The sequence below is a fragment of the Botrytis cinerea genome, chromosome 5, assembly GCF_000143535.2.
Source record: "Botrytis cinerea B05.10 chromosome 5, complete sequence".
NCBI lineage: Eukaryota > Fungi > Ascomycota > Leotiomycetes > Helotiales > Sclerotiniaceae > Botrytis > Botrytis cinerea.
Genome location: NC_037314.1, coordinates 1,358,177 through 1,379,230, shown reverse-complemented (window position 1 = coordinate 1,379,230; position 21,054 = coordinate 1,358,177). Strand labels below are relative to the sequence as shown.

Sequence of the window (21,054 nt, the reverse complement as noted above, 5' to 3'; positions counted from 1 at the left end):
AGTCAGGGTGGGATGGTAGTGTTAACTCCCGCGGTACAAACCCTTCACGTTATGTACGTGTGATAGGACTGTAGCGTGATAGATCGAATCTAGGTTGAACAAGTGTAGCTACCACAGCTAGTCGTTCATGTAATTGTTGTCTTCTAAGTAATTGATGATGCTAATGTGACCGGCGTTTGACCTGTGTTTGAAGCTTTCTCCGTATCAACCAGAAAGCCACCTTTGATTTCATGAACACTTGGCCTGTGGTTTTGCAGACTTGCAACGACGGTGCGGGCAGTCTTAAAGCTAGAACATTCAGATGACCGTTGCTCATCAACTGTCTAGACAAACATCCAGAAGATTTCGGCAAAGAAGACGTTGTATCGCTCGTTTCGAATCTGGATACTAAGATTTATCTTGATCAAAGGCATAAAATCAATTTGCAAATTTGGCTAAATTATTGAAGTCAGGATAAATTCGTAAGACATTCACCAAGGGGCCACAAGTTTAGAAACATGAAAGTATGCCTTCTATCAAGCCTACATTGAATACCACCGAGGAAACGCAAGCCGTCCCCCAGGGAATGAAGCATTTCGCGTCGCCTCATGGCGGAGCAGGAACATTCGTCGTCCCCTGTGAATCTCATCGTCTCAGGTACTATCTAGAAGCATTATTACAACGAGGCTCCTTTTCATGACATTTCCAAGATAATTGGGGGCGCAGAGACTCAATTTGGAATACAAATTAGTACAGCGATGCCGCATTAGGAGACATGCCGATGTGTAAGATAGTCTGAGGGTTTCGAAGGTCGTTTCATGTATGCCCTGCAGAATCCTTGCAGTCGAGCCCCTTATCCATATTCAGTACCAGAACCGTTGTTTATAGATAGGATATAGAAATGGTATGCTGGTGAAAATCTCATTTCAACCGGCTGGTTTATTAGCAAAGGACATAAATCTACGTAGTGCGTGCCCCACGTTCGCCTTGGAAAAATTGAACACGCGCATTTACGATATATATAGTTTATATATATATAATGTATGTTTCAGAACTTTGTACCTGGCATGACTAGGCAGTAGATACCATGAATTCCATTGATAATCTGCCGGTGAGGTATAATGAAGTAAGTTATGAGTCGAAATTCACATCCCTTCGTTTGCACTCTGAAGAAATAACAATCTCATCAGAGGTGGTCAAGTACATCACAGAATCAGCTTTATTTGAACCACAGACCAAAAGACCCAAGAGATGACCTTTGAGATCATCAAGAAATGATGAGCAGTTGAGTACCTGGCAGGTGATTCATGCTGGTGGTTAGATTTCCAAAAGGTTTGTTTCATTGTGGATAATGCAGTTGTTCCTGCAGCGTCGCAAAGAATTGAGCGAATAGGAGAATTTTCCAATATTATTCATACGCATGATGAATTCACTTGGTTTTAATAAAGAGGTTGACATTGATGTATAAATCTCAGCAATTGGAGAATTGTCTCCTTGAATACCTAGGTAAGTACAGCAACTTAGAAATTCATCTTGCCTATCTTACAATAAACTAAACGATACTTCATTCGCCTAATTGTATAACTATGTCCACAGACTTTTATCTTCTAACTTTGTATTACTACTTACTAACTACATCTCAGGAGTTCCAAAGCTATCTTCTCTATACTTCTTTCTTGTACCTCTTATAATATCAGGCTCAAACGTATTGTTTATTAAGTAATCGTATAGTTTTTTTTTTATTTTTTTTAAAAAAAAAACAATCGAAAAAAAAAACAAACAATAACACCAACACTAAACGACAAATAAACTGTTTTTCTTAAGCTTTTGTTCCTAACTCTACTCGTAATCCGTACTCCGGACACTATTTTTACTACCTCTCACCTCATTCCCTGCAATCGCGAGGGAACAAGGTTTTATGAGGTCGTGTGTGTGTGGACGGCACGCATCCGTGAGACAAGGGAGATTGAACGATGCCGAATGGTTCAAAATGTACCTCCAAAATCCCAATCAAGAATGAGTTCAGCCAGGATATCTGCCAGCGTAAATTCCCACAAACTCAAATCAGTCATGATTTCATTAACGAATGGATTTCTTCTCTCTAACCTTAGAGCAACAACACAATCTTATCAACAATAGACTTTAGATGCCACTAATTGTAGTGTGTGTGTACGATATGTATCTAGATTCTGGAGGTTAAAGAAAGAGTCAGTTCGTTGGAACGTTTCTACTCTACTACATCGTTGCTCGTGAGTTAGGTCATCAATCGCGATTCGAATTCGCTTCAAGGAAGGCATGGCAAAAAGACAACACTGCTAGTAAAGCATCTTGTTGAGATTACTACGAAGTAGATAGCGTCTTGGTTCTAGCTCTTGTTGGCCATCAACAGTATTTGGTCCTAGTACCTTTTTGTAAAATTAATTGATCTTTCTGTCTGAATTTGGATATATAACAATCCTCCTATACCTCTCTAACGGCCGAAAGGGGAACATAATTTCATCATTATTATTGGAGATAGATAGTATGACAAAATTGCTCCGAAAAAGCTGGCATGGGAATTATTTGGGGAATTATGATTCTGTGACTCTAGTCCTGTGACTTTTACCTCCGACGTCTCATGATTTTGAAGTAATGTGAATATTAGAGACTCGAGTCAATAGAGTGAAGTTAATGCCCTCTAATGTCTAAGATAAAGAGGCGTCACAAAACGACAAGTACTAAATTGGTCGGTCAATCACGGTACTCCAGTATTTGCAATCTTTTCAAGGATTCAACATTAAAACAAGAGTCATTTCAACATCATCAGTGGAACGACATCTAGCCCTGAAATTACCTTGGGGCTTAGCAGCCAGGAAATATCGAGGCGCACTGGAACATCTCTTACAGGGTAGTCTGGGCTGTTGCGAGATCCGGTATGATGGAGAATCATGGTTTCCCCTTGAGAAATTTTGTTTTCACTGTAACGTGACGACTCCACCACACTTTATGCTAGTCAAACCCATGCATGCGGTTGAGGACCTATCTTGGGCGAAATATCCTTGCATGGGAGAGGCTATGGGTGACTACAACCGACAAGGCCTCTTGCCTCGCCCTTCGGAGCTTCTTCCATTAACTACTTTCAAAAGATGCAGCACGAAATACCTATTTTCGTTTATCAGAGACAGCTGTGGCCAGAACTATCTGTATGGACAAGCTGACAAGCAAGCCTTTATATCGATTACTGCTACTTCTAGTTGACATGCACAGCAAACTCTTGCTTCCTTATCGACTACAGCTATATCGAGATACATATGATACTCAGAAATCCATTAATAATTCCCGAATTTTCTATTATATAACCTAAATCTTCTTATTATACATCCGGGTTTCGATTGAGTTATGTCATATTTATGGAGTATCCAATAATGCCTACCCAGGTAGTGTATGCGTAGTACATGTAGAAAGATTGAAATTCGCTCTTGTATAGACAAGTAGGTGTATATGAATCGTAAAGCGTTACTCACTATTCAGGTCTCTCCTTTCTCCCACCATTCTCGAAAGTTTCTCCGACACTAAAAGCTTGATATAATACTACTAGACGTCCAGTTATCGTCGAGTAAACTTCCTTTTAGCATATCAGGTATGTGATAGGTACATATATAGTAAACTACTATATATACATCTCTAACCGTTTAGGTACATCGGAAGCGATGAATCGAAATATAAATTATACAATGCGACAGACAGCTTTAGAGTCTAGTTATTACAGAGTAGTATAAAAGACTAGTATAGCTTTGTGGAGTACTAGCTACTTGGACGCTTGTACTACTCGGGTACTAGTTGGCGCAGAAGAAAGTGCGGCAGAAAGCGAAAAGCGGAAAAGGGACCTGAAAATCCCACTATTTATCCTTGTCTAACGACCAACCTTGTTGTTTTCCCTATATCTCCAACTTCAAAAAGAAGCCTCCTGGTCCCAGCCAGTCCTTCATCAGTCCAATGATATGATACTATCCAAGAGCCCCATGTACGAATTCTGATGCAGACTTGCTGCAGACTGCAGGACGGAATGGTTTACTAGTGTACGGCTAATATCCAAATCTTCGCCTCAAAGGAGAATAGCCTGCCTTTCATACCTTTACAATTCGCTGTATCAGTAAGTCCAAAACAAGCAGCATGAGTAGAATACGTAGGTACTTACGGAATGCAATGTTTTGGTTACTTCCACTTTTCTCTCTGCTACCCAGGCAGAGGGAATGATCTGTATCGAACGCAGCGGAAAAACGAAGGAAAAGAAGATGTTTACATACAACGAGCAATAAGAAACGGGAAGAAAAAGGAAGCAGCAAGAAAAGAAGCAAAAAGAAGACAAAACCGTTCATTCTAGGATTTATGATCATATACACGAGGAGGCGAAAACGATGATTGGACTCCACTTCCATCAACTCATTATTATAACTTAAATTCTTCAATTCCACATTAATCAACAACTTATTCGACTACCGATCGGATTATCATTAGACAAAAGAGGGAAGAGGGTCAACTATCATCTCAAGAGCCAAGGATAATTCAGTCGGATGTGAAAATCTCACTCGTCTCTCGAGATCGATATTGCATCCACAGCTTTCCTTGCACTGTCCCCATATTGCCATCCTCCTTGAATTGCTTCATTCACAATTGGAAATCGAGGGAGGCCCTGACTGCCCTGCCCTACTACCTCGTTGTTGGTTGATGTTGATTGACTGCCTACCTGGTCTACGATATCATCCTCGCATATCCTGCTGGGGTCCCTCGTTACCTTGCACTTTCTTCTTCGTGGGGAAAAACGTATTTACTCACGAGAATTCCAGTTCGTTCACTGCCCACTGTATTGCAGATACAAGCCGCACGAGTCAGAACAAAAGTCTAATATCTTGAACGGAATCTTGCCTTCGAGCTATAAAGCATCTCATATCTTATCAAGGCGCCATGCCATCTCTAGATTCCCTACCTTAAAAAGCTTTAAACCATCAAGCATCTTCCCGCTACAAAAAAGCTGGACATCCATATCTTGCATCTTTCTTCGGAATCCACATTCAAAAAATCACTCTTACAACCATCATCCTTCTCGACTCCCCCAGAAAACTAAAGTCGTCGATCTCAGCCGCCTTTGATTTCCCGACGATTCTACTTCAAGAATGGTCCTTGTTTCGCAACTTTAACATATCCACACTCCCACACCACTTCAGAGACACTTTGACGTCGAAACAACCAGACCATATTTTCACCAGTTAGTCGAGTCTACCTGCCGAGAACCCTTATTTTTCACACCTTGTCCAGCCACTCGCATGACCCGACACAGCACAAGCTAGAGCTAGATCCAGGAACCTCAACTTTAGCCTCCTTACCACGTTCACAGTTTCCCTCTATTGCTCGTGCGCCCCACCATTCCGTGTTTGGGTGGATGATTAACAAGCTCCAGTCCATATCCCGCATCCAAAAAAAGTATGTATATGAACTCTTCCTGCTCACATTGCTACTTCATCAAACTCATCCTGTCTTCAATTCTCTGACTTCCTCAGATCTCTTTGAAAGTTTCGTGCTATTCTTGTACACAGTCTACGAGAACTATCGTAACTTTCCTCTTATAATACCTTCTTGCCAGGGCCTTCTCCAAGTCAGATCGCCAATCATCACTCTCGCTCAACGCTATTTGCGCTGGACGCTTTGTATCTTACAAGATTCTCCCATTGGGTCTCTAATCGACATCACTTGCATACCAGGCAACCGACTCACATCACCTGCTTTTCTTATATATCAAATTCTCAGTCCATTGCTCGACCAGGCTCTTACAACATCGGCCGCAACCGACCAACTCTCTCTTGAGACTTAATACTTCAACCTCGATAGATACAATTTAGGAATACATAATGGACGTCATGGAGCTAGTCGAGAACGAGCAAAACGCACGCCCCTTTCAATGCGACTGGAAAACATGCACCAAGGTACGACCTACCAATGCAATGAATACAACGTCAGCTGACAGTGAATGTAGAGCTTCAACAGAAAATCTGACCTTCAGCGTCACTATCGCATACATACAAATGAGAGGCCTTACTCATGCGTAACTCCAGGATGCGGGAAAAGTTTCATCCAAAGAAGTGCCTTGACAGTGCACATTCGTACACATACTGGCGAGAAGCCTCATCAATGCCAACACATTGGCTGTGGCAAACGATTTTCTGACGTAAGAAATGCAAAGAGAAGTCGATGAGACTTTTGCTAATGTTACCGCATAGTCATCTAGTCTTGCCCGTCATAGACGTATTCACACAGGCAAGAGACCTTACAAATGCGCACACGATGGCTGCTTGAAGAGGTTTGTGCTACAGAGAAATTGTAGTTTGATCAGTACTAACATGAAACAGCTTCTGTAGAAAGACTACAATGGTCAAGCATCAACGACGTTCGCATCAGCGCGGCATCCATTCATCAGAGCTTGATGACGGCGAGACATCTGATTCTGACAGCGGGGAATCGCCAACCACTCCTCAACATCACTCTAGTCAAATTCAGTGGCCTCAGCACTTGACAGTTCCAGGTGTTCCACATGGACATCAGATGCATAGAGCACACTCATTCGCGGATTTTGGACAACATCAACATATTGATGGATACCCCATGCCACAAGCGTATGCCCACAGACACAGTCTTTCGGGAGGCCCTCAGGCATACGGTCCTATTCCAGATCAGCACCATCACGTTATGCAAAGACAGCCTAGTCTTCAGCACGCTTCTTACTATGTTCCCGAACAGAACAACCCCGGAGTCGCAACTTTGAACACTAATCCAGCTCCAATTCAAACGTACCACATTCCTCGACATTCCATGGAGAGACACCCTCAGGAAATACTACAAAGCAGCCCCGGTAGTTACTCTTCTCACTCCCGCGCCAGTCCAGTCTCCCAGGAACCTTACTATACACACGCGCAACACTCGGTTCACGTTCCTACATACGCTATTCACGGCCAGTCACCAACTGAATCACAGCCAATGATTCATTACCAGCAGCACGTGCCAACACCTCAATCGATTCCATCACCAGTCGCACAAGTGCAGCATCAATTGCAACACCAATATCCACAACCTCCCGAGCATGGCCAGTGGTATGAGAGTACTCCTTACCAACAACCTGAAGTGATCAGCAATGTGCCAATGTATCCTCAGGTTACCGTCTTCAGCGACCCATGGCATAAGCTTGAGACATTTGATGATCCATCACTACAAATGCCCAGTGCTCGCATTGAGAATTTGTAACAACACTGAATAGTCAACCACACGCTCGTTTCGAAACTCTCTTTAGCGATTGTATCATTAATAAGACGTCGTATACCCAAGGACTGAGGCACACAGGACTACAGTTTGTTCCGTTTCATCAGCAAAAGTTTTCACTTCTCCGAGTCTATCCGCGATATACCTAGTACATTAACGGCATTCACGAATGCATCTCATCCGCCAGCCAGACATTCCAGCCCTTCTTTTCGGAATAATCAGCCTGTCGCGGCATTTTAACAAACTTTTTTTTTGTTTCATTACTTTTCTTGTTTTATAGTAGTATCTGTTCAGTTTTGCGTACAGTTGAAGCTGGATCTAATATTGGATGGGAGGAGAGGGAGGTGGAGGAAGGGTACATAATGAGGAGGGGATATTATGGCGCCATGAGTTCAACGAGGTCATTCCCTTTATGTTATATACTCGCGCATCTGGAAGCGTACCCTGCTATTTGTGCCTAGAGGTTGGTGATCAAGGCCGGGCTTGTCATCTGTATCAACACTTATTTAAATGTTTATTAGTTTTGGAAATGGGATTCGGAATTGGATACGGTATTCAATTTGGAAAGGAAAGTCTGGTGTGTATTTATATAGTAGTAGCAGTATATAGCTAAATGAATAGTATAATATCATCTACGTCTGAACTTCGTGACTTGGTTTATTTTTCTCTTGCCGGTGATTGAAGATAGAGGCTTGAGTCGTGTGCATCCAGGTTAAGAAAGTCAATTGGCAAGTCTCCAGGTCTTTATTCGGCCGATGTAGGTCGATGTAGGTCAATGTTCGGTAGGTTGTATGAGTCCTTGACTTCTTGGACTCTTACTTTCTCTCCTTGGGGATTGCCCCTGACACATCTCCTGAAGCGATGTCTCAATCGTAAACAATAGGTATCCACAACATATATATCCTAGATCTCCCCTTGGTAAATTGTTACAGAGCTTAGAAGGTACTGTTCGCTCAATCACGTGATAACAGTCGAACCAGATCTAGATTGGTGGGCGGCATGTTGCACTAATCCAAAATAGGCTTAGTGGATCAAGACGCGGCGGTATCAGCCTTCTTCCATGATGCACTACTGGAAGTGATTTAAGTTTGCCTTCGGTGTTCCAGTTTGGCATCAATAATCAAGACGTCCTCGACATCGAGGCTCAACAAATTTTCATTTTTTAGACTTTGCCGACGAAATAGTGATACTGCCAACCAATTTTGCAAGGAGAAATATTCAAAAGCATTCTCTTGGTGGTGGTTGATAGGAGGTGTTCAAAATCTAATTCTATTTGGTTCTGCCAGTCATGGCAACACCAGTTCATGGGTTGTCCACGATGGCTACATCTTTGAGGATTCTCGTTCGGAAGGCACCGGAAACCCAATTTGCGAAGATGATATTTCCATCGGCGCGAATGGTTCGTAGACACAAACACCATATCTCTTTTAAATTGGCCCAACTAATGCCGTCGCAGCTCTCGACTAGATCAATTCCTGTGCCACCTTCCAGCGCACGAATGGACTCGATGTCATCAGGCCTTCGACATGCATCCACCTCGGCTCCAAAACGTATCTCTACTGCGAATTCAATCATTCCATCGTCGTCTATTCTGACCATGGCTCGTTGTCGACAAATATCCACGTCTTCATCTGTACGACCACAGCAGTCCATGCCGTTTACCAATCATTTCAAATCTCAGCAAAGATCTCTCTTCGGTGGTAGCACATCACACAATTTACTCTCTCACTTGGAAGAAACTGCAAACAAGAATCCTACTAGTGCCACGGCTCAGAATGCTCTTTACCAAGCGCTATTGAAGGCAAATATGCCAGCCATCATTGCCGACAGGTATCAAACTGGTCATTTCGCATCAAATTCTGCTTGTGAAGGTGCATATCATAGGGCTCTAGGGATGTTAGGACAAATGAATGGCGGCATGGCAAATCCTTCCGGACAAGCAGGAAATATGGGCAACGCACAATTACAGGCTATTGGCCAAGCAGTCGCTGCTACTTCTCGGGGAGGTAACATTGCTACCTCTCGCGTTCAAACATCTGGTTCTGGCGACAAAAACTCTCCTATGCATGTTGTTGTCGATGAGACCATGGGCAACACTATCTTCAAATGGGTCAAATTCGCTCTCTACTTCGCGCTTTTCACGTATATTAGTTTGGTTGTTGTTGCTATGATGATTGAAGGCTTCAACTCGATCGTTGCCAGAAGACCGGGAGGGGCCAAAGCCGATAACGAGGCCAAGGCCGAACACCAAAATGTCAGGTTTACGGATGTTCATGGTTGTGACGAAGCAAAGGATGAACTTCAAGAACTCGTAGATTTCTTGAAGAACCCGGAGAAGTTCTCCACGCTCGGTGGAAAACTTCCAAAGGGTGTTTTGCTCGTTGGCCCTCCTGGAACAGGTAAAACTTTATTGGCCCGTGCTGTTGCTGGTGAAGCCGGCGTTCCTTTTTTCTTCATGTCTGGTAGTGAATTCGACGAGATATATGTTGGCGTTGGTGCAAAGCGAGTTCGAGAACTTTTCACTGCTGCGAAAGGCAAATCACCAGCCATCATATTCATCGATGAACTGGATGCTATAGGGGGCAAACGAAATGCTCGGGATGCCGCATATTCCAAGCAAACTCTCAATCAGCTGCTTACTGAACTAGATGGATTTGCGCAAAACAATGGCGTTATCATTTTGGCTGCTACTAATTTTCCAGAACTGCTAGATAAGGCTCTTACACGACCAGGTAGATTTGATCGAAATGTCGTCGTCGGGCTACCAGATGTACGTGGTCGATTGGCGATCTTGAAGCATCACATGCAAAAGATTATTGCTTCTCCTGATGTCAACATCGAAACACTTGCTTCTGGTACACCAGGCTTTTCTGGCGCGGAACTTGAGAATGTCATTAACCAAGCTGCTGTGCACGCCAGCAGAGCGAAAGCAAAAGCGGTATCTATGTTGGATTTTGAATGGGCAAAGGACAAAATAATGATGGGCGCGGAAAAGAGGAGCATGGTTATTTCCCAGAAGGAAAAGGAGATGACAGCCTATCATGAAGCAGGACATGCCCTCGTTCTCATGTTTACCCCAGGAACAGATCCATTGCACAAGGTTACGATTATGCCTCGAGGCAGTGCTCTTGGTATAACTTTCCATTTGCCAGCAATGGATAAGTACTCGATGACTTTGGATGAGTATGAGAGCAGACTTGATGTCTGCATGGGAGGTAAAGTAGCAGAAGAAATCAAATATGGCCCTACAAAGGTCACTAGTGGAGTTTCTAGTGTAGGTCTTCCCATCTTATTACTAATATCAAAGATTCCGAAGAAGTGGGAGAATACTAACTTTGTGAACAGGATCTCCAAACTGCCACAAGCCTTGCATACAATATGGTCACTAGATTTGGAATGTCACCTGAGCTTGGTAATGTAGACTTGATGACAAACTACGAGCATCTCTCCGCAGGAACCAAGCTGCTTGTCGAGTCTGAAGTTCGACGCGTTATTGAGGAGGCTCGCCTTCGTGCTGTGAAGCTCATCGAATCTAAGCGTAAGGAACTGGATCTCTTGGCTAAGGCTTTAGTGGACTACGAGACCTTAGATAGAGAAGAAGCCTTCAAAGTCGTTAAAGGAGAGAAATTGGTGGGCAGGGCAATTTCCCCTTCGGGAAGCATAAAAGTACCTGAAAGTATGGGTACTTCACTTGCACCGATCCCTGGAAGCCAAGGTCCCGAGGATAAGGGACCAAAGGGGCCACCAGGTGGTGGTGCTCTTGCACAGTAAAGGAATGATTCACTCAACTCATCGGGACGGCGTTTCGGTGGTGGTGGATACACATATACATGTGTTGTAACGATTATTTGCACGATTAAGCATGGGAGGTGGTCTCATGGTTGGGAAGATCACAGCATTATTGCCTTGTTATTGGCAGAGGGAACGAGAATTATGTCTCTGCCTTAAGATAGTGATAATTAGCGCTAGAATTTCACTTTTTTTTTAATATTTTGAGATGACCTGTATAACTCTGCGGGCTTGGTAGCTCAACGGGTCGACTGATGCTCCGAACATCATTTCTGAAGTATGTTCTCGGTCTGTAGTTTAGCATCCCCACGTATCTTCACACTACAATGCACGCAAACAGAATACAATAGCACAGTAGCTGAATTGCACTTGTGTTATTCGCTGGTCATTCGGCCTACAGTTCTCGCTCGTCATTGGTTTACATACATCACTCATGATATAGATACGAGTATCCTTATTGTTAGGTGGTTCCTCTCGCCAAACTTGCTATTACGCTTTGCTTAGTTGTAGTTTAGCATGTTAAACGCATGCAACAAAGATTTGGAGTTAGCTAGATTACATTAGATTACATTAGATTAGATTAGATCAGATGACTATACGAAAGTGCTGATAAAAATACTTCTGAACGGTTATAGTAGACAATGTAATCCATGATATAATTGCGAAAGAGTCACTTTAGTTCAGCATACACGTCTAAGTTTGTTGTACCCGAAAAATTGATGTGAATTTTATACTAGAGAAGAAATGATATATATGAAAAAGAACCCCCACACAATCATGGAAATCTCCCAGATTTCCTCAGCTCTGCGGCTATTCTGAGAATCCAGCTTTCCGGTGAGACGCTGGCAGAACTTTGCAAATTCTCGTTTACTAAGATCCTTTGCGTGGAAGTGGATGAATAAATGGATATGGATCTGAGAAATAAAAGATGGGTAAAACTGACGAGCAAAGACTATCTGCTGAGAAATAAAATGCGGTAAATGCAGAAATATGAGATCAGGTAAATGAACGGACAATGATAACCTGTTGGGGATGGAACGAAAAAATCTCCATGAAAGAGTTACTGATTTTGTGCTATATGATCCACGGGATTTCCTGCATGCGATTGATAGGAATATGATGAGATTCAACGATGAATAAGAAATGAAATTGGGAAGAAAATAGCGCCAACTCGCACCGAGAACTTTGGGGGGGAAGAAACAATCAACCTTCCTTCCAAAATAATTGAGCACTGTCAATCTGGAGCTTCTAGAAATGAAGATCCCTCCAAAGATGCAGGATGAACAACCAGGGTGCTCTTCACAACGGAGAAAACTTAGAGCCAGATCGAGGTTGAGGTCGCTCATTACTCATTGCTCCTTTGAATGGCCGACGCTGATTGTTGACTAATCTCTCACCTGAGGTTATTACCCTGCACCATCCCATCCTAATAGCATTCTCCTCGTCATGAAAGATCTGCTCAAACTTTTCTTTCACTGCAGCCAGTTCTTTTCTCACACTGGTTTGCAAAGAAAGCTTTGATAGCTGGTATACTTTATCTTCCTTGAGCCAATCCTCCTGATCACTCGTTGTCGCAAGCATTCCCCCGTGAGTATCTACTTCGAGAACAAGTCGCCTACCATCACCTTTCTTCACAACAATCCTTAATCTCTTGCAGCTCAATTTCATAATGGCATTCATTACCTCTCCATCTTCGCATAGAAAATCCGCAAAAGTTATAGGAGTATGCTCAAATCCCAAAGCTGTCGAAGTGAAGCCAACCTGCTGCGGTGTCAACACGATGGTGAAAGTTTTCAGTGCTGGCTTCGCCACTACCAAGGTTTCGATGCTTTTTGCTGCCTTGTAATACCAGTTAAGATTCCAGTTGTCTTTTGGGCATTCGAGAACCACATTTTTTACCAAATTTAAATAGTTAGTTGTGATCCGTGGGATGCTCCAGGCAGGTAGCGGTGACATGTTCTCTCGAAGCAGTGCATGGAAGGTATTGTTTCTATAAAGGAATGAGAGAGCCTCTGCACTGATCTGCTTGCAAATAAGTAATATCTTTTTGACAATAAAATCGGGGCAGCGTTCGACAGCTTCCCAATCATAGTTAACGAGGATTGAGTATGGAGAACGAAGAAAATAAGCATAGATTTGCTCACGCACTTCCAAAGGACAGCGCAGGAATGGAGAGCGAGTTGGACTATTCATTTCTGCTGGTTCGGGTGTAGTTTCAAGACTGCACAGTTCTGGGTAGCGGTTGAAGAGACCTGCACTGCGTGCTGCATGATTACGGCTGAGTCCTGGTCGTTGCTTGGAAGTGGTGGATCTACGCTTGCGCTTCGGGGCTACAATCATCGCCGAAGAGGGAATGCCCCAAGTATTATGCGAATGAGAATTAGCGTCGAAACTGGGTGTAAACTGGCTCAGATCATCATTCTCATCGTCAATTTGGAGTGATGCCATGGTGATTCGGGGACCACGACGTTTGCGCGATGCTCTAGAAGTCATACTACCGATAATTTTACCATTCTCATCACGATCTTTGGGGGCTGGCCTTTTGCGTGAATTCGAGACCTTTCCCTTGGGTCCCCCAGCTGAGGGGTTTGGCATGTTTGACAGTGAAATTCTGATAGCCGCTCAGTTGGTAAAGCTTGCTGATTGTAGCGAAAGACCAGATTTGTTGAAAGACGAGAAAAACTCAACTCGCGGGGCTTGAGAATCGTAGAAGACAGATGATCCTCTGGCCCGAAGTACGAATGAAAGGAAATTGGGGAATGTCATGGGATTCGACGCGCGGGTCTTGGTTCCGAACTGTGTTGGGGTTGTAGTGGCTGCAGAGTCGTGTGTGGTGTTGTGCAATAGAAAGCAAGACGAGGGGGGAGGACCACAACCTGTTGAAGACGATCATGTGATTGGCTATTGATGGCAGCACCTACCTACCTAGGTAGTGATTATGATCTTATAAGGAAGTCGCGAAAGGGCGCTTCTCACATCATATGAGGAAATAAATCGCACCCTTGCCAGTTGCTCAACGGAAACTACTCGACACAGATAAGTCGAAGATGGTCCATAATCCACTTTGTCAAAGTATATCTGATGGAGACGGATGCCGTAGACCGCCAGTTACCATCCATCCCCGGAGTCTATCCGACGCATTCCCTACCAACTTGGGTGAGCACGTAGATAACGCTCCGCGTGGCCACTGCCGTGGAGGCTTCTTCGCGTTGCTCTAGAACGGTCGAAGGGGTTCTGGAAAGGAGAGAGCGTCGTCGATTGCGAGCACAGCAGGTTGGAGCGTGGTGGATGCCAGGAGAGAGAGAGAGAGAGACGTTGATGAGTAATTGGCCAAATACTATGGGCCCAGGGAACAAACGACTGCCAATCCAATTCCAGCGTTTCAGGGGAAGTCATCTTACAACGGTAAACGGTAAGATCCTATTGGTGATAGTGCAGTTCCTAGACCCTCGAGTCCGTAGGTACTTCCTAATTGAGTAAACCCGTGTCTCCGCGTCCCCCCCAGATCGGTTTCTCTCTTTTCTAGAATAAACCGTCTCCCTGGCCGGGCAGAGCAACCTTACTTACTTATTGGCCATGGCTTTCAGTCCAGAAGTACGTCCTGTTCTATAATGGATCTTCATTATCTGCTGCTCCTTCGTAACCTGCTGTATTAGGTGTATTACATTACAGGTAAGTCTCACAGTTGATTCGTCGATTCCCTCTATTATAGCCGCACAAGTGAATCATTGTCGTGCCGCATTGAATCTAGATCTGCTTCTTGATCTTGAATCCACTCGAAGAGAACATCACTACCTAGGTAGTTACTACATATTTCCTACGGGAGCTGATTGTGTGTGTGTGTGTGTGTGCGGGACCTGATTTGGTGCAGTGACAGACACAACTACAAAGAGGTCCTTCGCAGAACCCCTCAAAACAAAGCAACATTCGCGATCAAGCTCAAGCTCAAGCTCAAGCACAACTACAAAACCACTTCTTATAATTACACCCTCAAGTTCCGAAAGCACTCATAGTCCCTCGACCTCGCCCACCTCGCATATGCCTGTGCGTGACAGCACCTACACCGAGAACGATCGAGTTGCTATAATCCGCGAGAATATGGAGAAAGCGACTATCAATGGCTTGAGCAATGGTTCGAGCAATGGAGAACGGAAGGCTCCTTTGACTAGGAAAGAATCTTCTCCTATGATGCCACCGTTTATGGTATCAGCTCCAGGAAAGGTCATTGTGTTTGGAGAGCACGCGGTCGTGCATGGAAAGGTGGGTGCCATTGCTCTAGATATGCGGTTTTAGATCTAACATTAGAGATAGCCTGCGATTGCTGCCGCGATTTCACTTCGATCATATCTCCTCGTTACGTCTCTTTCGAAATCGAAGCGCACAATTTCTCTTCGTTTCCCCGACATCAATCTCTCACATACATGGAATATCGATGATCTGCCATGGAGCACCTTTTCACATCCGTCGAAGAAGAAGCACTACTATGATGAGGTCACGTCTTTGGATCCAGAATTGGTGGCAGCCATGAAACCACATCTTGAGAACATTTCTCCCGATGAATCACCCGCCATACGAAAGATACATCAGAGCTCGGCCTCGTCATTTTTATACATATTTTTATCACTCGGTTCACAATCGTTCCCGGGTTGTTTATATACACTTCGTTCAACAATTCCAATTGGTGCAGGTCTTGGTAGTAGTGCCTCGATATCTGTCTGTCTTTCGTCCGCACTTTTGTTGCAGATTCGCACATTATCTGGACCACATCCGGATCAACCTTCCAATGAGGCAAGCTTACAACTTGAGAGAATCAATCGTTGGGCATTTGTGGGAGAAATGTGCATACACGGAAACCCATCTGGGGTTGATAATACAGTTTCAACACAAGGAAAGGCCGTGATTTATCAAAAATCCCCTGACGGACCTACTGTGAAGCCATTGAGGAACTTCCCAGAACTCCCTCTACTGCTTGTAGACACACAGCAAGCAAAATCCACAGCTCACGAGGTTGCTAAAGTGGATTTGTTGAAGCAGAAGCACCCAGCTATTGTAGATTCGATATTGAATGCTATTGATATGGTTGGTCAATCAGCCGCGGTCATGATTTCAGATCCAGAGTATGATAGCGAAGATCTTAAGTGCGTCGAGGACCTGGGAAAACTGATGACAGTCAACCATGGACTTCTAGTTTCTTTAGGAGTATCTCACCCTCGCCTAGAACGCATTCGGGAACTTGTCGACCATGAAGGAATTGGCTGGACGAAGCTTACAGGTGCCGGAGGAGGAGGGTGCTCTATTACACTATTGAAGCCCGGTACTACACATGATAGAATGACACGATTGGAGGAAACATTAGAGACTGAAGGGTATAAAAAATTCGAGACTACACTAGGCTGTGATGGAGTGGGTGTTTTATGGCCCGCAGTGATCAAGAATGGGGAAGATGATGATTTTGGGGGAGATGAAATCGACCAAGAAAAATTTCTCAACGCTGACGGTATAGAAGGGGTCGAGGAATTGGTCGGAGTTCATGGGCAAAGTGGTGATAGGGAAGCATGGAAGTTTTGGAGGGTTGAAGATGATTAGAATACTGGCGACAGTACAATTACTTCTTTTCGATGTAAATTATGTTAACATGTTATTCTATAATGCGACGGACTGAGGGACAATAATGAAAAGGAAATTTATGTATAATGATCAAAAGAATCAAAACATTGTTCTTCACATTGTTAAACAATTCTTTCTTCAGCCTGACAGCTTTCCCCCACAAGGCTGACGCTAGCCGAGCTCGTCCTTTTGAAGCCTTGCAGATGGGCCATCAAGTCTTCGTTTTCGACTTTATAACAAAGAGCACGTTGTGACATTAAGGCTTCCTTGACCTGAATCTAGCTTCTAGCAGTTTAAGCCCCTGATTTCCGGGTCCGCAGAGCTGTTTAGCTCACATTGACTTTCCAGACGTCCCTTAGTTTGGCCTCCCAATCCGCACCTTTCACAGTGACCTCTCGAAAGCAGAGCTCGTGGAGACTCATACGATACTCGTAGATTGATTTTCGGAGACATTCGAATTGCAATCGGTCAATAATTCTGCAAATATAAATATTGCCAAGTTTGCGCAAGTGGTATTCAAAGCTGGAAGCTCATTTGCATAGGTGCTTGCGGAAGAGAGATATTTTATTCGGAGGATCATCAAACCTCGACGGAATAACGACGTACACGCAAGGGGATTGGTAATCGGTCTGCGATATTCAAGGGGCGAAATGGGAATATATGAGAAGAATCCTATCTGGGATGATGTGGTACCAATAGCACAAGATGACGGTGAGGGCGCTTTAGCACAAATTGCATACACAGATGAATACGCAGAGGGTAAGATTGCCATCCTTCATTCTCTCCACAAAGCTCATGATATGTCTAGCAATGGGATACCTTCGGGCCGTAATGGCGAGCAAAGAATACTCACCCCGCGTTCTCGAACTTACTGAACACATCATTACCCTCAACGCAGCTCATTATACAGTCTGGCTTTATCGCGCCACCACTCTCTTTGCGCTGTCTTCCTCTGTAGCCGACGAACTCGCATTTGTAAATCAAATTGCGCTGGAAAATCAAAAAAATTATCAGATTTGGCACCATCGACAACTTCTTATCGATCATCTCTACCCCTCGATTTCATCCTCTCCTTCGTCACTCAATGTGCTCGCAGATTCGGAACGAGATTTTTTAACACAGATGTTTGACGAAGATGCAAAAAATTATCATGTTTGGAGTTATAGGCAATATTTGGTATTGAAATTGGATATGTTCAACGAGGCGGAACTAAAGAGTGTAGAGGATTTGATAAGGAGAGATGTACGAAATAATAGTGCTTGGTCGTATCGATTTTTCCTAGTTTTCTCGGACCCAAAATATTCGACTAAGGGATTGAAGGCAAATGAATTTGATGAGAAGATCCCAAAGGAGATAGTGGATAGGGAAATTGAATATGCGAAATCGGCGACATATGAGGCACCGCAAAATCAGAGTTCTTGGAATTATCTGAGGGGGGTTCTAAGGAAGGGGGGTGTGAAGATAGAGAGTGTAGAGGAGTTTGCGAGTGACTTTGTCAAGCTTGGAGATGCAGATGGAAAAGGGGAGGATATCAGGAGCAGTCATGCATTGGACTTTCTAGCGGATGTCTGGGGAAAGAAGGGAGAATGGGAGAAGGCTGACAAAGCGCTTGAGTTACTTGGTGATAAGTATGATAAAATTCGAAAGAATTATTGGGATTGGAGGAGGGGTTCATTCAAGGAGATGAAGGGATAGAGTGATCGGTACGGAACGAGACAAATGATTGGTTATGGAATGGCGTTGGGGTGAGAAGCGTGAGCGTATGTCTGCTTCGTTTTCGCTTGCGTTGTTGCTTGGGATGAGCAAATCCCACGTTGCTCCCTTCTGTTGAATGAAGATCGCATAAGTGTACAATTGTCTCGTGGTAAACACATCAATTTCTGGTGATCATGTCAACATTCCATCACACGACGTGATCGATCCATTCTCCATGCCACACGCCAATAGTGATGTTTCTATGACCCCTCCAAATAAAATCATCGTATTCCTTTCCACTTTCCTGACTCGTCTCTAACATCACCACAGGAGACAAGAAGATAAACTCAAATTTTGAAACCCATGGATATTCGATTCCACTATCTAGAAGACATCACTCCTAGTCACCCAAAGAAGTCAAGATCCCTCGCTCGTCACATACATCGTCAATATCGAATATCAGAACCCTGACCCAAATGGACAATAGCTCGAAAATAGCTCCCCCCGCATTTGCGACACCTGCGCTGTGCATCAAACCATTACCCTATAAGTATCTCCACATTACCCTATAACTTTAAATCGCATGCAGTCCCGAGCTTCCCTTATCATTCTAATTACCCTATAACTTCTCGCGCGTATCATGATTACCCTATAGCTTCTCTTGGATTACCCTATAAGTATCCACGTGTATCTTTCTGAGAAATGCTCATTACCCTATAACTTGTTTTAGCGAGATAGCGCATCCCCGCTTATCGTCGGATTCCCCTTTAGTAGGCTGGCTAGTCTGAAGTGCCGAACCAAAGGGATGCGCGAGGAGCCATACGGATCCTGGTTGTTTCAGTACAGAGCTGTTATCAAGTGCTTGCTTGGGTCGGGGTTCGGGTCCGTACCATGCATGCACGCCTTAAACTCTACATGTTGGTGATGGCGAGCGATAGTTCCCGATATTGATACGAAACTTCCTACATAGGAAATATGTTCCATGTTTCCACTTCCCGTGCTTCTGCGCATGCTTCGAGATGCCTTTCGTAGGTTGTGTGGAATGGAATGGACTGGACTGGATGCGAGAGGATTGAGCTAGCGGGCAGAGGATCTTACGATGCAAAGTACTTAAGGCTGGGGACGCACGCTTCCTTCCAGCAAACAAACAAACATTTGGTGGCAACATTTGAGATTTGAGGTGATAAGATAGTTCTTCTACCAACATATTCGTTCCAAAAGAGATTCCAGATACAAGTCGAACACCAAATAAATATCATACCATACAGAATGGGCTCCACAACTCCAATCACAAATGGAATGGGAGAGGGTCATATATCGAAACCTTGGATTAAAACTCCGCTGGTTAGATCGGCTGCTTTGTCGAGACATGCTGGATGGTGAGTTGCTAGAATGCTTTCGGGTTTTGTTGGGAGTATAAACTAATATGGAGATAGTAACGTGTGGCTTAAACTTGAGAATTTACGTATGTACTCATGGATTCCATTTCGATTATCGCATGTTGCGCAGTTCATCTTTCGTCTTTGCGACACGTCCTGATCATCTTGTGTCCTCTTTATTACCATGTTTCCCCTTTTGCACCTCACCTTCTCTGATCTATTCCATCTCCATCTCCATCTCCATCTCACCCATCAAAATAACTAACGCACTTCAGAACCATCCGGCTCCTTCAAGTCCCGCGGCATAGGCAATCTTCTCATCCGTTCCCTCCCCCCGAATCCCCACACTCCCGTCCACTTCTACTGTTCCTCAGGCGGCAACGCCGGACTCGCCTGCGCCCACGCAGCATTCTCTCTCAAGCGTCCCTGTACCATCGTCGTTCCCATGACCACATCCTCACACATGATCTCCAAGATAAAACTACTCAAAGCCGAAGTGGTGCAGACCGGAAACCACTGGAGCGAAGCCGATAGATATCTGCGCGAAGAACTATTAGCCAACGATGCTAACGGTGTATACGTGCCGCCATTTGACCACCCCGAGATCTGGGAGGGAAACAGTGGAGTGATCACGGAGATTGAAGAGGAGGTTCGTGGACTAGGCATCCACAGTTTGGATGCGGTGATCTGCAGCATTGGGGGAGGAGGATTGTTTAATGGTATCATGAAAGGATTAGAGGAAAGTGGAAGACTGGGAGCGCACAGTGGAACGAAGGTTATCGGTGTGGAGACGACGGGAACAGCGAGTTTCCATGCGGCGATGAAGAGGGAGGAATTGGTCAGGTTAGATGGTATCGATAGTATTGCTACGTCGCTGGGCGCGACACAAGTAGCGGCGAAGTCTCTGGAGTGGGGATTGAAGTATAGGAAGAACGTGAGGAGTGTAGTGTTGGGGGATGCGGAGAGTGTGGATGGTATGGTGTGGATGGCTGATGAGGAAAGAATTGTAAGTCTCATTAATTTATGGATGTCTTAGTTCCGTTTACTAATTAGACGCAGTTGGTTGAGAGTGCGTGCGGTGTCAGTGTAGCAGTGGCTACCAATGGCATGTTGAAAAAGATATTGGAGGAGGATGGGGAAACCGTGGAAGGAAAGAATGTTGTGATTGTGGTTTGTGGAGGAAGTAATATTTCACTGAAGACTTTGGCAGAATACAGAGAGAGATTTGGTGTCTGAGAGCTTGGGGCAAATTTTCATTCTAGATCAAGAAGCGGGATAATAATGCGGCGTTGGGTTTGGAGGAGTCTTTTTCAATCTC

The 21,054-nt window shown here is 44.3% G+C and overlaps 6 protein-coding genes across 7 annotated transcripts; 5 read left to right on the top strand and 1 right to left on the bottom strand.

The window, feature by feature from the left end:
* The first annotated feature begins 5,793 nt into the window (after nucleotides 1-5,793).
* On the top strand, nucleotides 5,794-7,354 carry BCIN_05g03800 (hypothetical protein). Its single transcript, XM_024692979.1, has 4 exons — nucleotides 5,794-5,939; nucleotides 5,990-6,181; nucleotides 6,234-6,313; nucleotides 6,363-7,354. Exons 1-4 carry the CDS (start codon nucleotides 5,865-5,867, stop codon nucleotides 7,249-7,251), a joined length of 1,236 nt encoding a protein of 411 aa, XP_024548763.1. The 5' UTR covers nucleotides 5,794-5,864; the 3' UTR covers nucleotides 7,252-7,354.
* Nucleotides 7,355-8,514: 1,160 nt separating this feature from the next.
* Bcyme1 lies at nucleotides 8,515-11,091 on the top strand. The gene is made up of 3 exons (XM_024692978.1): nucleotides 8,515-8,665; nucleotides 8,723-10,540; nucleotides 10,612-11,091. The coding sequence occupies exons 1-3, from the start codon at nucleotides 8,555-8,557 to the stop codon at nucleotides 11,035-11,037; spliced, it is 2,355 nt and encodes a 784-aa protein (XP_024548762.1). The 5' UTR covers nucleotides 8,515-8,554; the 3' UTR covers nucleotides 11,038-11,091.
* A 1,189-nt stretch (nucleotides 11,092-12,280) lies between these two features.
* On the bottom strand, nucleotides 12,281-13,740 carry BCIN_05g03780 (hypothetical protein). The gene has a single exon (XM_001559819.2). It carries the CDS (start codon nucleotides 13,648-13,650, stop codon nucleotides 12,355-12,357), a length of 1,296 nt encoding a protein of 431 aa, XP_001559869.1. The 5' UTR covers nucleotides 13,651-13,740; the 3' UTR covers nucleotides 12,281-12,354.
* Nucleotides 13,741-14,634: 894 nt separating this feature from the next.
* On the top strand, nucleotides 14,635-16,723 carry Bcerg12. Of its 2 annotated transcripts, XM_024692977.1 has the most exons (3): nucleotides 14,635-14,727; nucleotides 14,927-15,315; nucleotides 15,367-16,723. In XM_024692977.1, the coding sequence occupies exons 2-3, from the start codon at nucleotides 15,094-15,096 to the stop codon at nucleotides 16,639-16,641; spliced, it is 1,497 nt and encodes a 498-aa protein (XP_024548761.1). In that variant the 5' UTR covers nucleotides 14,635-14,727; nucleotides 14,927-15,093; the 3' UTR covers nucleotides 16,642-16,723. The 2 variants fall into 2 exon arrangements, with proteins under 2 accessions (XP_024548761.1, XP_024548760.1); XM_024692976.1 differs by lacking the exons at nucleotides 14,635-14,727; nucleotides 14,927-15,315.
* A 530-nt stretch (nucleotides 16,724-17,253) lies between these two features.
* BCIN_05g03760 (hypothetical protein) lies at nucleotides 17,254-18,515 on the top strand. Its single transcript, XM_024692975.1, has 2 exons — nucleotides 17,254-17,421; nucleotides 17,471-18,515. The coding sequence occupies exons 1-2, from the start codon at nucleotides 17,313-17,315 to the stop codon at nucleotides 18,355-18,357; spliced, it is 996 nt and encodes a 331-aa protein (XP_024548759.1). The 5' UTR covers nucleotides 17,254-17,312; the 3' UTR covers nucleotides 18,358-18,515.
* A 1,002-nt stretch (nucleotides 18,516-19,517) lies between these two features.
* On the top strand, nucleotides 19,518-21,049 carry Bccha1. Its single transcript, XM_001559822.2, has 4 exons — nucleotides 19,518-19,736; nucleotides 19,794-19,822; nucleotides 20,012-20,742; nucleotides 20,796-21,049. Exons 1-4 carry the CDS (start codon nucleotides 19,627-19,629, stop codon nucleotides 20,970-20,972), a joined length of 1,047 nt encoding a protein of 348 aa, XP_001559872.1. The 5' UTR covers nucleotides 19,518-19,626; the 3' UTR covers nucleotides 20,973-21,049.
* Nucleotides 21,050-21,054: the final 5 nt, after the last annotated feature.